General features: G+C 38.7%; 1 protein-coding gene and 1 long non-coding RNA gene across 4 annotated transcripts in view; one reads left to right on the top strand and one right to left on the bottom strand.

Moving 5' to 3' along the window:
• The window catches only part of Bbox1 (gamma-butyrobetaine hydroxylase 1), a 51,269-nt gene extending 38,699 nt beyond the window's left edge, over positions 1-12,570 (bottom strand). The window contains exons 1-3 of one of the 3 annotated variants that reach the window (XM_042275887.2): positions 12,046-12,570; positions 2,565-2,821; positions 1,279-1,393 (exon numbers count right to left, since the gene is read on the bottom strand). In XM_042275887.2, the coding sequence (XP_042131821.2) occupies positions 1,279-1,393; positions 2,565-2,783 (334 nt within the window). In that variant the 5' untranslated portion in view covers positions 2,784-2,821; positions 12,046-12,570. Of the gene's footprint in view, positions 1-1,278; positions 1,394-2,564; positions 2,950-12,045 lie in introns of those variants that run through there. The other 2 variants (XM_042275888.2, XM_042275886.2) reach the window with 2 other exon arrangements.
• The window catches only part of LOC143272947 (uncharacterized), a 100,212-nt gene that overhangs the window by 53,422 nt on the left and 30,346 nt on the right, over positions 1-16,444 (top strand). The gene's annotated exons all lie outside the window — the stretch shown is intronic.

The following is a 16,444-nucleotide window of genomic DNA, read 5'->3' on the forward strand; positions in this document are numbered from 1 at the left end:
TTAGCTGTCACAGTGGTGAAACCAAGCTCTTAGAGGAGTTTAATTCCTGACAAGACTGGCTGGTCTGTGCTTAAAGAGAAGAGGAAGCTACAGTAACTTGTTAGTGAAAGCTGCCCGACAAGTTGATTGTTAAGTAACATCTCCACTTCCAGTGAACTTTTGTAAGACTAGTTTAAAAATCCCACACAATATCACATGCAAGGTTTGAAAGGGTAAAGAAGAACCGCCTTTAGTAAAAGACTTAGAGTTCCCCAAAGAGGTGGCACAGAATTCACCCAGGTGGTCATTTCCTGAAAGGGATGGTAGTCTGATAAATGTTGACAGTGGAAAAGAAGATTCAGGGAAATGTGCTGGGCTAGTGTGCCTGTGGAAGTCAGAGTTCCAACAGACAGGCAAAACTCATGTATATTAGAGTTTGCCTTTGACCTGCACAATCATATGTAATGATCTGTAGAACAATATAAAAGAAATCAGAGACTTTCCCACCTCCCACAACATTTCCACTTGGCCTGTATTATTGTGAATTTCTTAGAAGTTTTATTTTAAATTACCCATTTGTTTTCAGCATTTATTTTACCTATTATCTGTGAGATGACACCCCCGACCCTTTGCTACAGAATCTATCTTTTGGTTATCTCTAAACATATTTTTGCTCACAGATCCTCTGAGACCTGTATAAATGCTCTCCAGAGAAACAGGCGTGTGCACACACAGTCATATGCAAGCTCAATTCTGGTCTCATTGTTTCCCAGTTTTACTCACATAGTCTCATGATGGATACCAGGGTAGGAATTTGTGCTTTGTTATTTTTTTGCTGTTCTGACTTTATACATTGTTAAGAATGACACGCTATCTCTGATTTACTCTGCTCCTTTGCAAAGAGCATAGAGGGAACATCTTGGATCCCCAGTCTTAACTTCAGATGAGAAGGGCTCAAGCCTATTGTCCTTTCTCCTGCTAATGTTTTAGAATGTTTCTGTTCTCTTTTTCAGTTTAGCCCAAATGACCTGTGTTACTAGCACACTGAACATTCCTCATAAACTACAATATTGTTTTAATGAAGATACAAGGGCTTGAATTTTCTCTTGAGCAAATCCTTAGGAAGTGAGAAAGAGATATAAATACTGATTACATTGATTTGATTATTTTGTAATATATGTATGCATAAGATCATTAAACAGTGTCCTGTAAATACATCCAGTTCAAATAATACTATTTCTCTTCAAGTAATTCCTACTATAAGATTTTAGTATAGACTGAAGATGATGGCAATGTTACCTGGTAAGAACAATTCTTCTTGGAGTCTTGCTCTGGCCTGTTGGGAAAAACATCTTTTCTTCAGCCAGTTCGCTTCGAATTCACTGTAATGCTCATTGGGCCATGTGATATAAACCTTATAACACAGAAAGCAATTATCATCTATTTGTACATTGCACAGCTATACACTTCTGCCTTCTGAAGTTGCTTTTCTTTGGAATGTTATTTAAAATGATCAGGGAATTCAATTATACATTACTCTCCCTTTCCCCAACAAGTTGAAGATCTACTTCTGGTGCCTAAGGATGATGAGACAATGTGTAAGAAATAGAATTCTGCTAACCTGACATGTCTGCTTTACATACTCTAAATATGTGATCCTCAAACTTCCTATGAGAGGGCATGACTACTAAGAGTGAGAATTGGGAATAGAGAACTTAAGCTGAGAGGAGGACAGACTAATGAGGAAATGATGGGTTTTCTGATCACATTTGTTCTTTGGTGAGAATTTGGAAACAAGGAAGAAAGAAAGATGGTGAATGTCACATCTGGTTGACTTTGAGAGTGACGCTCTTAGGACATCACTTCTTACACACCTACTCACTAGTTTGGATAAATAATACCAATCAGTGTGATTTCTGTGTGAGTGCACTATGCTGGACAGTATGATAAACATTTCCATCCAGATTAGCTCATTGAATTCTGACATTGATGTGAACAAATTCTGTACTTTTCTAATTTGATGGAAGAGTAAACGTGAGTACCAGATGCACTATTTTTGTGATATAAATTGAATGATTGTATTTCAAGGCTGCTACACACTGAAAGTAAACAAGGCAATTTGCATGTTTTATTAAAATCGTAGTAGTAAAAGGTAAAAAAAATTATACAATTTGAAGGGAAACCATAATATATCAGCAGGCTGTACTTACATATTTATATGTGCACACATATATGTAACAATATTAAAGAGAAATAGGCCACCAGTTTGAGAGAGAGAGAGGGAGGGGCATATGGGAAGAGTTGGAGGAAGGAAAGGGAAAGGCACAGGTGATGTAATTAAATTTCAGTTAAAATAAACAATATATACATTAAAGAGGAAAAGTAAAGGAAAGCATTGTAGTTATGATAGCAACAGCCCATTCTTCCACTAAGTGTGCCTACTCTGTACCAAGTGCTCTACAAACATGTCCATGGAGATGGCTTGTTCTATATATGATAAATTAAAGAAGATTGATTTACATTATTATAAACTAACCCCTTGATTTAACTCAAAAGAGAAGGGAAAGTTCACTAGAGATAATTACCTTTTTCCGGTCAAATGTCAAGTCTTTGATTCTAATGTTCACATCGAGAGCTTCCAGGAGAAGTTTCCGAGCTTTTGCAGAATGCAGGTAGCATTCAGAACACTGGCAGTTGTCTCTCAGCCATACTGCTGGGTAGAGGGACTCTGCCCCATCATGCCAGAAGATCTGCATCAGATGAGCCCCATCCACTGCTTCCGCCTTTAGGATGGCACAGTGCATGTTTCTGGTCTTTGAAGATAAATCCTACCAGCTCCCTGCTATGACAAGTCAATGTTAAAAGTAATAGGCAGGCAGATTGGACCTGAACCTGACCTCTACAATAATACAAGCGAACTCTGGCCTCTGCTATCTGCTCAGCAGTGTAAGCCTGCCGTTTGATCAATGCTGGGACCTTTGTTCTGATTAGAGTATTTCACATGTTGTAAACAGAAACAGAGTGACTAGCTTGAAGATAAAAATGCCACACCAGAATCCAATGGAAAGAATTCCCTGTTCTTTTAGGAGAAATTTTAGATGATAAAGTGAGAACCAATGATACCCCCATTTATACAACTGTGTTTTCAGAAGAATTGCTTGGCAAATGGAAAATGTAATGTTTGCCTCCTTGTTTTGGTTTTTCAGTGCTGAAGATTTAGCCCAGGGCTTTACACTGGCCAGATAGGTACTCTACTGTTGAGCTTCAGCACCAGCTCACATCGCTGCTGTTTTAACTGATGACAGCTCCACCTGGCTTTTGAAACACAACATGCTTCCATGATTCTCAATGACTACCAAGAGACTAGTAATGCAATTAATTTGCTTAAAGGTTAGCATGACTCAGAATATGGTGATATTTCTGTTCTTTTTTATTTTATTTTTTGGTTTTTCGAGACAGGGTTTCTCTGTGTTGTTTTGGTGCCTGTCCTGGATCTCGCTCTGTAGACCAGGCTGGCCTTACACTCACAAAGATCTGCCTGGCTCTGCCTCCCGAGTGCTGGGATTAAAGGCGTGTACCACCACCACCCAGCTCTATTATTTTCTTTTTACTTGTACAGTATATTTTCTCACTGGAATATCAAAATACCAAAGTCCTTCTAAAAGCTTATTGGGTTTGTTTTCTGACATTATCTTCCTGTGCTCATTTGGAATGTCTTACTTTATCCTGAGAGTTTATGGGGTAGTTTTACATATCTACATTTTTCCTGGGAATGTATGACTTCTTTTTTATTACAAAATCCACCAAATTTATAGCAATGCGATAATTTCAGGAAAAGAAATAAAGTGAAAGAAAGGAGCCATGCTACTTGCCCTGTGCAACTCAGTGTCAATCCTTATTTCACTAGTAAGTATATACCTGACCTTCAGAAATGATACAGTGTTAGAGACTTAACTTTCTGCATATATTTTTCTGAGATTCTCCAGATGTGTACAAAGAGTAGAACTTAGTTAAAAACTTTACATGAAAGAACCAGGGTGTTTTAAGTGTTCTCATGGGACAGTTGACACCTTTAGCTATCCTAACAGAAGGTGACAGGGCAGCAGAGATGACATTGTTACCTTGTGATGACATGATCAAGACCCCCATCACACAGTGCAGTGTCTGCTCATACAACCTCTTCAGTGTATCGGGAACCAAAACAGCACCAGGGACTTAGCAAGCAAGGCAAAGGCACTTACTGAGTTTCTTGAAATTATAGGAACATTTTGTAGTGTATTAAAATAAATTTACAGTCTTTTCATGGTATTAAGACGTGATTGTGTTGTATGTTATTTCACAAATCAAATAGCTTTGATGATTTCTTCTGATTATAGAGCTGAGTCAATGCAGGAAAGTTTGCTTTCTCTATTTAATTCAAATACACTGGGTTTACCTAGTCACTAAACAGGAGAGAGACAATTCACTGGGCCTCAAGTACATATTCTTGCTTGGGAACGCATGCCCAAGCGTTTCCTAAATGCTAACGACAGAAGAGCATTACTATGCAAACTATTCATTACAATTATAATTTAGTTTAAACTTGGAAAGTTAGCATGTGAGTTTGAAGAGAGCTGTAGCAAGTCTGGAACCAGCTCCTCTGTGGAATAGATAGCATACAGTGTTCCAGATGGGAGGTGGTGAATGCTGCAGGGATTCCCACAGGCACAGTTTCAAAGAAGAGTGGTGATTCCAGTCAACAACTCTGAGATAGCACAATTAGACCTTTAAGCAACACATAACACAAAGACGAGAGAGAGAGAGAGAGAGAGAGAGAGAGAGAGAGAGAGAGAGAGAGAGAGCCTAAAGAGATGGCTCAATGGTTAAGAGTGCATACTGCTTTTGCAGAGGATCTTGGTTCAGTTCCTGGTACCCAAATCAAGTGGTTCATAACAACCTGTAACTCCATCTCCAGGAAACACACAACAGCTCTGGCCTTCTCGGTAACTTGCACATACCCACTCACAGACATACACACATACACATAATTAAAAATAAATTAAACTTTTATAAAAGAGGGAAATAAAACAATTTTTTTTTTAATCTCTGTCAGGAGTCACCAAATAGTTTCTACAAAAAGGCTGAAAGGCTGTTAGGTTTGTAGGGCACATATATTTTCTCTTTTCTATTCTTAATTTTTAAACTCCATTCAAAACATAACAGCTATTCTTAGCTCAGGACATGCATAAAAGTGGCCTGCAGGATATTTCTGACCAAGAGCAGTAGTGTAGCTGTCCTTTCTAAATTTATTCTTTCTTTCAGTGCAGTGGTATGCTGTGAGACTTTCAGTGCAGTGGTATGCTGTGATGCATTCAGTGCAGTGGTAAGCTGTGATGCATTCAGTGCAGTGGAATGCTGTGATGCATTCAGTGCAGTGGTATGCTGTGAGGCTTTCAGTGCAGTGGTATGCTGTGAGACTTTCAGTGCAGTGGTATGCTGTGATGCATTCAGTGCAGTGGTAAGCTGTGATGCATTCAGTGCAGTGGAATGCTGTGATGCATTCAGTGCAGTGGTATGCTGTGAGGCTTTCAGTGCAGTGGTATACTGTGATGCTTTGATGCAGAAGGAAGTGCTCTTTTATTTCCTTGGGTATGGAGCAAAAGTTTGCACTCACATATAGTGATATCTTCTTTGCACACATGGATTAGAAGATACGAAGACAACCATGAAGTTCTATACCACAAGGGCAACTGAGAGGATGACAAAGTAAACAAAAATAAATCTGGTGTCAAATGGTCTCAATATTTGTTAGAGAATATCATTTAATTTACTCTATGAGGATCTGTGACTGATATTGCTTTATATACCTCATTTCTAGCTTATTTTGCTTCCTCACTAATATAATATTGATTTTTCAGTATAAACTTGGGACATAGTTACACTTCCAGCTTTCTCTATAGCTGAGATTAGTGTGTGTTATGTGAGTCTAGCCAGTGAAATATTTTGGCTATTTCCACATAGGGAATATTTGTTAAAAAGAGATAGTAAGATTTCAGGATACAAAACAAGTATATGGCCGGGCGGTGGTGGCGCACGCCTTTAATCCCAGCACTCGGGAGGCAGAGCCAGGCGGATCTCTGTGAGTTCGAGGCCAGCCTGGGCTACCAAGTGAGCTCCAGGAAAGGCGCAAAGCTACACAGAGAAACCCTGTCTCGAAAAACCAAAAAAAAAAAAAAAAAAAACAAGTATATGAATATTCATAATGTAAGAGCACAGTCTTACTTACAATACTGTCAATGAAAAGACTTGGGATTAATTTAACCAAGGAGATGAAATCTATACATTGAACTGTAAGACAACTGTGAAATTATTTGAAGGTAATTGTAGCTAGAGGAAAGAAATAGCATGTACTCATGAGTTGGAAGAATCAATATTGTTAAAATGCCCGTTGTACCAAAATGATTTACAGATTCAGTGAAATGTATGTAATAATACCAATAGCATGATTCAGAGCAATAGAAAAGTCACTCTTGACATTTGTATGACAGTACAACAGTTTCTAAATAGTCAAAGCAAGCAACCAGGAAAGAGACACAAAACTAGAGGTGTCATGCCACATGATTTCAGAATACATTTTTAAAAAGATATATTTATTTATTATGTATACAGCATGTTTGCCTGCAGGCCAGAAGAGGGCACCAGATCTCATTACAAATGGTTGTGAGCCACCGTGTGGTTGCTGGGAATTGAACTCAGGACCTCTGGAAGAGCATTCAGTGCTCTTAACCTCTGAGCCATCTCTACAGCCCTCAGAATACATTGTAAAGCTATTGTGGCAAAGTAACACAGCACTGATATGAAAATTGAGAAACTAGTGAGACCAGAAGTAAACCCATATGTCTAATGTCAATATAGTTTTGTAAAATTTCTAAGACACTCAATGAAGAACTGATGGCCTCTTCAATAATCTTGGGAGTGCTGCTTGTCCATATTTGGAAGACTGAAACTGGACTCTTCTTTCAGAACACAGATAAAAGTAATTGTATATATAATTAATTAATGTTAATTAATTATATATATAATTAGACTGAGACTAAGATTCAAAACTGTAAAGCTACTAGAATGGCATAAAATATTTGCAAATGATACCTCAGACAAGAGTCTACCAACCCAAAAGTTTAAGAAGGCACACAATACAGCAGGAACAAATCAGTTTCCTTTAATAATAAGAGGACATGCATAGACATTTCTCAAAAGAAGACACAAACATGGCCAGTATGTATGTGAAAAAATGGGCAATTATGTTCAGAGACTACAAACCCAAACCACCATGAGAAATCTCTTGTCCTTATTACAATCAACATGATAGAACGTTGTTAAGTGTTGGCGAAGATAAGAGAATGAAGAACACTGAGGGGATATAAATCAGTACAGCTTTTAAGCAAAATCGTGTAGAATCTGCTTTTCAAAACAAGAATTGAACTTCCTGTGATTCAGCTTTCCCACTGCTAGGTATATGTCTAGATAGTGTCCTCTGCTTTTGATTGCTGTGAAAAAGATCATGACCAAATGCAACTTGAAGAGGAAAGGGTTTATTGCATCTTACAGTCCATCGTGAAGGTATGTCAGGGCAAGAACTCAAGGCAGAAACTGAAGCACAGCAATGGAGGAACGCTGCTCACTGGTTTGTTCTCCATGGCTTGTTCTGCTTACTTAAAAAAAAAAATCTATCTCAAAATGACGTGCCTAGATAGGCTGAATCCTCCCACATCAATCAGTAATCAAGAACATCCTCCACTGACTCGCCCACAGGCATCTTCTCAGTTGAAGTTCCATCTTCCCAGGTGACTCTAGCTCATGTTAAGTTGGCACACAGCTAGCCAGCAGATTGTATGTGTCACAATGTCAAAAATTTGGACACTCTTGCATGATAGTAGAATCTACCTTTAGAATAATTTTTTTCTTGTTCTATCAACTAGGTTTCATGTGTGTTGGCATGTGTTCTAAACTTAGCTCATCTCTATTACATGTTAATTAATATACTCATTTAAAAGACTTATTTTTATTTATGTGTATTGCTGATGGTCATGGAGGTCAGAAAGGGGCATTATATCCCTCAGAGCTGGAGCTTCAGGTATTTGTGAGTTGTCTGATATCAGGGTCCTGGGATGTACTGCTGTGGGATGGTCTGTATGTCAAATCTGTTGCTCTGATTGGTCAATAAATAAAACACTGATTGGCCATTGGCCAGGCAGGAAGTATAGGTGGGACTAACAGAGAGGAGAATTAAGGGAATAGGAAGGGAAAGAGAGACACTGCCAGCCGCCACCATGACAAACTGCGTGTGAAGATGCTGGTAAGCGTGGCAAGGTATAGATTTATAGAAATGGGTTAATTTAAGATATAAGAACAGTTAGCAAGAAGCCTGCCACGGCCATACAGTTTGTAAGCAATATAAGAATATAAGTCTCTGTGTTTACTTGGTTGGGTCTGAGCGGCTGTGGGATTGGCGGGTGAGAGAGATTTGTCCTGACTATGGGCCAGGCAGGAAAACTCTAGCTACAATGTACTTCCTGTCCTCAGGTAGAGCAGTAAGCCCTCTTATGTGCCAAGCTATGTCTGGAGCTCCTGTTTAAGAGTCCCTGGTTGAAATGATAATTATTCCATTTGGCATTTGAAACATTGTTACTTAATGGATACTCTTATAAGACAGATTTTTCCATCATGATGAACACGGTTTCTGTACTTAAAGATGCGTTATGCCCCGATGTCAACTTCTTTAAAAACTGAGAAAATGCCCTGGTGGAGCGATCAGAACTGCAGACATCTGTGCCAACAGGTAGTTATTTTATTCCAGCCTATTCTGAAAACTTCATCTATCTCTTTTAATTTTTTTTCCTTCTCCTCTATTTAGAGCATTTGGGCTAAAGAGGTTAAATTGTGTTTCCAGTCATTAAAGAAACCTGGGCTTTGCCTGGAACCCATCTGGTTAAATAATACATAACCTGGGGAGAAAAGAGCCCTAGACATCAGCACTGTGCGGAATGGAGGATACCTGGGGGAGTGCATGGGAGAATCACTAGGACTTAGGTTTTCCTAAAATAAAACAATTTAGACATCTATACAGGAACTTTGTAGGACATTTCTACAATTCATAGTCTCCTTCTTAGCTTCACAATGAATATAAATGACAATTCAAACAAAAACATGTTGAGATGGGCAACTTACTCCCTATTTTAACTTTTCTTGGCTAATTTTGTGTATTTACTGGGGTAAATATGAAAAATTGAAAAGAAAAAGGCCATTAAGGATCATAAATATTTAAAAGAAAACTTCCTGAAAAGCCACAGACTTGCTACACACAGGATTTGTTGACCTCTGTTTCCAATTCACCCAACTTCCAACTGAACTTAGAAAAGCATCGTGGGAATTTGGTTAGTGACACATTATTACGTTTCCAAGAAGAAAAGGAAAACAGTAGACATTTTACTTGTAAAATGAAAATATTTATTTCATGCTTATTATTATTTAGGTTTTTGAGAAAGAATTATTAGCTTATGAAGCATTATATTGGGTGTGGTGGGAAAGAGCAGTCCTGCCTGGCCTGTAAAACAGCCCTTGGGTCCTGGCAGCTTCTTATCTGATGGAGGAGTTTGCTTTCCACTCCACAGTGTTACCATGTGTATATTCCCTTCTTAATCAACTGCTGAAGTTTCCCTCTCCACGGCTAGGGACTTTACCTGGGAACTCTGTTTGGTATAACTAAGTTGTTTTTGACATGATCCTCCTTTAGAAATAGGTGTGAGTTTTGTCATTTTTCTGTTTCTTAATTTTATGTATAGAAATTGATCACCAATTTTTCTCTCTTCCGAAAAGAAGGAAAAGAAAACAGCTGTGAAGCTTAGTTTGTGTACTGGTCTTAAAAAAAGCTAGTACTAGGACTCTTGGAGGCAGGAAGAAATCATCTGTGATGTCCCTGCTTTCAGTGCCCTGGTTAGATACAGAGCCAGGCAGGAAAATGGAGGCAAAGAGATCTTCTGCACCACACCCACTGTTAGTTCATTAGTCTGTGTTCATTAGTCTGATGCATACTCACTAGGTGAAAAATGTCTATTGTGAAAAAACAGAATACAGAAATCAAATATCTAATTTGAGCAATTGTCTCTAAAGAGGATTGACAGTATGATACAGGGATGTCACAGTAGCCATACATAAAGTTAGAACTGCAGGGTACTACTGGAGACCACTAATCCCACAGACTATTTTAGTAGCATCAGACGAGAACACCATGAACACATCAACTGTCAATGTCTGTGAATTTCCATCTGCTCATTTTCAGGGAAGTTTTGACATACTATTGCATCATGGAAAATTAATGTTTGTATCTTCTTCCAGGGAATAATTCAGTTTATTAACATGATACTATTAAAGCAGCGACTCATTCTCAAGGTCTTTGCTTAGCCAACCTCAACATTTGACATTTTATTTTTGATTTATATTTGTAGAAAAGAGTAGTAAAAAGTTTTTTGTTTTTTTTCTAAACTTTATATCACTAAGACTTAAAAAATATTATTCACTTGTAGGTCAATCTTTAAATCAAACAGTTTGTATGTGGAAAAGTTACTGCTGGCTGGGTTGGGCTCATGATGCCTAAATAATATTAAAGCTTAATAACATTGGAGTACATACTCTCTCTAACTCATGATATCTGTTACCTATAGACTTTTAACTTAAGGGCTTTAAATTTGTCAAAATTTATTTTTAATTTTAACTTGCTTGAATAAAGTGGCTGAGGCACATGATCTTTACTGACTGTATTCTCATACAAATAATGAATTCTATGGAACCATTACAAAAAAACCACTTGGTGCTCTTGAAGAAGTTCACTGTTTTGCTTGCTATCTTGTTGAAAGTACCAGATTTCATTCAAAAACTTCCTTCATACTTGGTAAAAAGGAAATGTGATCTTCACCATAGTGGAGTTACCACAAGTCAACGAGAACTGAAATTATGAATCCTCTTGTTTACTGATGTAATGAGAGTACAAAAAAAATTCTAAATTCTTTGAACTATATCACACATTGATTATGAAAAATCTTATGTTTTTAATTAAATCTATTCAAATTACATGCATTTATTTTTTTTCTTGAGCGGCATTCAGGGAACAAAGTAAAACTGCAGGCTGGCCTTAATTGACCAGCATTTTAGAAAAGTGTGCTACTTTTGGCTCTTTTGGTTCAACAAAGGTCCAAGGAATAGTATGCATCGCCTTCCTTTTGGCTGGATTGTGGATTATTCAAAGAACATTTCAAAAAATTTCATTAGAGCTTTCCTTCCATCATAGGCAATCAGCTTTGTAGACAGAGTTGTCTCTGTCCCCTCTACAGACATCCTAGATTAATTTGGGAATTGCAAAGTAATTTGACAATCAGACTAAGCCAAATATAATTGGAAAAGACAAGCTGCCAAGAAGAAATCAGATCCACTACATTCCAGAAATCGAGCCTATTCCAGATGCCTGATGGTTCATCCTACTGCAGCCCAGGGCTGTGAATGACATGCTCCTGGAGTTTGATGTAGTTGTTCCTTTTCCCCCCTGTCCACAGAGTTTAATCTAGGGGCTGGTCAATCATCAGAGTTGAGTCCAATCATCTCCGTTATCAAATATTCTGTGGGTACCAAAACACACAGAACATATCAAATAAAGGAAACCAGCTTCGGTCCTAGATATCCTTTGGAACAGAAACCTTCTTGCTCCAGACATGTCTGCCTTGTTTCCACTGTGCTGATGTGCTTTCCTTGGAAGCCACTGTGCTCCTTGCTGCTCTGCTTTGACCCTGCCCCAGACACAGTTGAGGCTGGCAAAAGAGGAAGGCTAACTTGATATGAAGGTGCAGTCACTTCCCCGATTGAACATTTAACAACAAAAACAACAACAACACTAAAACAAAGAGCTTTCATCGTCTACAGGGAAGCAGTTAGCAAGAGAAAGTACTCTAACAGGTTTCTGGAAACCATAAACTCCCACAGTTCAAGCAAAGCTTTGCCCCAGTTCCGAATCAACAGAGGAAGAGAAGCATTTCTCACCTGTCTTTTCTCCTGTGCCTGAGCCAGCTGCAGCAACAGGAACAAGCAGACAGGCGCTTTTACTTCGTTTCCACCTGTTCACAGTGACAGCTCTTCTATTGCAAAACTCACTTGGAGGAGAAGCCTATGCATTTAGCAGGGAGGAGCTGTCGGCTCTCACCTGAGCACAGGCGCAGTAGCGTCTACTTGGTCATTGAATATTCCAGCAGAAATGTTTTTAAGAAAGATCTTTGTACAGGTCTGCTCTAAAGGCTGGGATTGGACTTCCTTTGCTAGATATTCTCCCTTTGTCCAGTTTTGTCTGGAGTAAATAGTAGCAGCTAGAGAGCCTCGGGCTCGTCTGAAGATACTTGGTTGCCCAGTGATTTGACTCACAACACAAAGCCCTTAGGGCAACAAAAGGGAAAATCCAGGGTGGGCCATATGCCAGGGATCCAGAGCTTGGCTGACAAACTTTTTACTTGTGGGAGGGCCTAGTTCACGGAGGATTTGTTGGACAGTTCCCAAGACCCAGTTCCTTACAGTGTAGTCATTATGTTAAAACAGAATCTTTGAGTGGTAACTAAAATCTAGAAAGTGATCAGCAGTCCTCTGGCCTCCTCCCGCCAACGTCAGACTTCCCAAGAAGATATAGTTCATTCCAGCTTGCAACTTGTTGCTTCCTGTCTCAAGGACTCAGCGCTGGGAGACTGATGTAAAAATAAACAAAACCCTTAATCAAAGAGGGAAGTCATGCTGCCCAGCTCCCAGGTGACCTCCAGTAAGGTAATGTCCCCCGCAACCACCAGTGATGCTTTGTCAGCCGATTTCACAGTAAAGGATCAACCAAGGCCTTGTCTCACTTGCTCCGTTTAACTTCCGTCTTCAAGTTAAGTTACTGACACCCAGTGCCCTGGAAAATAACAGCAGGTTCCGCTTTCACCCACAGAAGGAGGGTGTAGACGTGGGTGCAATCCTAAGTGCTGTCAGCGCTGAAAACCACATGGGAGCAGAAGTTCTAGAGATGCCAGAATCAATTAATTATGCCTTAATAATTCAGGACACAAATGAAAGAGACATAAGCAACTTTTACTTCATCTCGTGTGCTGTAGTGACTATTAGTAGGATAAATTAAGTAAATTCAGCTCCAGCTTAAAAAAGAGTTGTTAATGATAAAAGAGGCCAAGAATTTGAAAAAGGGAAAGAAAGGGTATATAGGAAGGGTTAGAGGGAAGAAATCATGTAATTACAATCTCAAAGCATAAACAATATTAAAAATATGGTATAAAAATACTTATATATGAAAAAGTTGTTGAAAAACATTAAGTTACATGACCATGGCATCTAACATTATGAGTAAATAAAAGAAACAACAAATTTATCAATAGGTAAAGCTTAAAAATTTTTAAATAAAGAAGGCAAGGCAGTGGTGGCGCACACCTTTAATCTCAGCACTCAGGAGGCAGAGGCAGGTGGATCTCTGTGATTTGGTGGTCACCCTGGTCTTCAGAGCTACTTCTAGGACAGCCAAGGCTATACAAATAAACTCTGTCTCAAAAATCAAAAACGGGGAAAAAATCCAAAAAACTTAAAGAGTTAGTTTCCATCAGCAGATAGGCAAATAAATAAAATAAGCAGGTAAATGAAACATCACTCTTCCCTTGAAGGGTTCTCTCAACGTAACCCTTGGACTTAATGAATTCCTATCAGTTGGCTGTACACCCAGTGGTAGTGTTGCTGCATCATGTAGCAGCTGTTTGTTTAATTTTTAATCACCTCTATCCTGTTTACGTAATAGTTGAACTTATTCACATCCTGCCTCCCAAAAGTGTCCAACAGACCCCTTTTACCCATGTCTTGTCAAACACTTATTTTTAAATCTTCTGGACAAACACCTCTAACAACATGAAATGATGTCATTTGTAGCTTGATTTTTACATCTTTAATTATTGGGCATTTTTGAAGCAATGTTCACCTGCCTAGTGTCCTTTTGTGTGTCTCCTTTTGATGAAATTCTATTCAAGTCTTTTCTCTCTATATTTAATCCGAGTATTTGCTTTCTTGCTATTGAGTTGAGGTCATGTATATTTTGCATATTGACCCTTAATTAGATAGATGTTGATCTAGTTTTCCTTTTGTTGTTGAGATAAATGCCATGACCAAAAGCAGCTTGGTTTATTTCGACCTACACTTACAGGAAAAATTCATCATTGAGGGAAACGAGGGCAGGAACTCAAGCAGAAAGCATGGAGGAGTGCTGACTGCTGGTTCATGCTGTGGCTCATGCTCAGCTAACTTCCTTCTACAGCCCAGGTCCACCTACCTTGGGATGGAACCACCCTATGGTTGGCTGGGCCTTTGCACATCACTTGTCAACCAAGACAGTCTCTCAATGGCATGGCTTTCTAATGTGCTTTCTATTGCTGTAGTAAAATACTAACCAAAAGCAACTTGGGAAAGAAAGGGTTTATTTCACCTTACACTTACAGGTAACAACAGTTAGTCACTGAAAGAAGCCAAAGCAGGAACTCAAGCAGGGCAGACACCTGCAGGCAGCTGCTGAAACAGAGACCACTGAGGAACACTTCTTACTGGCTTGCTTTCATGGCTTGTTCAGCCTGCTTTCTTATAAAACCCAGGGAGACCTGCCTAGATGTGGCACCTCCCACTGTGGGCTAGATATTCCCATATAAACCATTAATCAAGAAAATTCAGACTTTGCCTAGAGACAAATCTGATGGGAGCATCTTCTCAGTTGAGATTCCTCTGTCTGGATTACTAGCTTGTGTGATATTGACAGAAAGTTAACAGGGACACAAAGTAACAGACCAGTTCTATCAAAACAGTTATTCAACTGAGACTCCCTCTTCCCAGGGACCCTTTGTTTAGGGTGTGTCAAGTTGACAATAAAAACTAACCAGGACCTGCTTACAAATATTTTATCTTGTTCCATTGGTCATCTCTTCACTTTTTAAAATTGTGTTTTTGGCTCTTCAGAAAAGTTTTAGTTTGATATTCTTGGTTTTGTTGACTATTTTCTGTGTTATATCAGAAAATTATTGTTAGGACAAATGGTATTGGAGCACTTATTTAAAATGGCTAAGATAAGGAATTACTCTAAATGTTCGTCAATAGATGCCTGGATTAATAAAATGTGTCACACACCATAGACTACTAAAAAATGAGATCTGTGTGAAAGGATTTGTAGAACTCTGTGTTAAATGAAATCAACCAGGCACACAGAAATAGCGCATAATCTCACTTATATATGGGCCTAAAATGGCCAAGATCATGGAAGCAGAGAGTAAAGAATGATGGTCTCCCTTAGAAGGAGGTTGTAGTAGGGACTTATATTTAGGAGGTAGTTATATGTAGTAGGAATGAGTAAGTTCAGGAGCTCAATTACACAGGTAACTCTAGTTAATAAAGGGTGATCTACTTGAAGATAGCTAAGATCTTAAATGTTCTCACAAGCAAAAGTAAATATAAGAGGTAGTGGATAGCTTAGTTTAACAATTTCATAATGTATACATATATCAAAACAAAACAATATATACCAAACAATACACAGACGCAGACACACAGACACAGACACACACACACACACACACACACACACACACACACACACACACTCCCCATTTGTATTCTAACCAATGCCTTAACTAAAATAAGTGATTTAGTACTTCTTGGGATTAAAAAAGGATACTTTCTAAGGGCTTGGTTCTTTCTGCATTAACTCTTTCAAGTCTTTAACTTGATTTCATATGTGCCTTTTAGTTCCTCTCCTGCTGTCAGTTCTGTGAATTTTAGAGGGAGGAGATGAGCAAAATGGTTCATGATCTAAAGGAAGAACAAAACACATGAGTGCTGCCATTGGCATCAGAGCACTACTGTTGTCATGTTGTCCACAAACTTTCACCAGGAAATAGGGTGATGCCCTCAGTAGCCATGGTGACATGAGTAAAGAGCAAGGCCAGTCCAGAATTTGCCACAGGATTCTGCTTGAACAGTGGAAGAGGCCCACATGGTAAGCATCCTCGAGTCTTTCCAATAACATTTACTTTGTGATCAATAACTATTTTTTTGTGAATTAAAACTAATGAGCAGGTTCTGAAATTGTAGTCATTTCAACATCAACAATTTAGTAAGAAGAAAAAAACCCAGAAAGCTGCTGATAAATGAAAATTATTAATATTATGGTTAACACAGACAATCTGATGTTTAAAATAATATTTATTTGTATGTAAAAAGGCTTGTTTATATCATCTCTCAGTGGACCAGGACTTCCATAAGGACCTAGGAAGTTCTGCATTTGGCGTGATTCTTAGATCAGGCACTAGGGACTAGTACTGTAGGCCTTGTGCTTTAGCAGGCCTCCATCATACCATGAAACGAAGGACCTAGCCAGAGTCTATAG

This window comes from Peromyscus maniculatus, chromosome 4, assembly GCF_049852395.1.
Source record: "Peromyscus maniculatus bairdii isolate BWxNUB_F1_BW_parent chromosome 4, HU_Pman_BW_mat_3.1, whole genome shotgun sequence".
In the NCBI taxonomy this organism is placed as follows: Eukaryota; Metazoa; Chordata; class Mammalia; order Rodentia; family Cricetidae; genus Peromyscus; species Peromyscus maniculatus.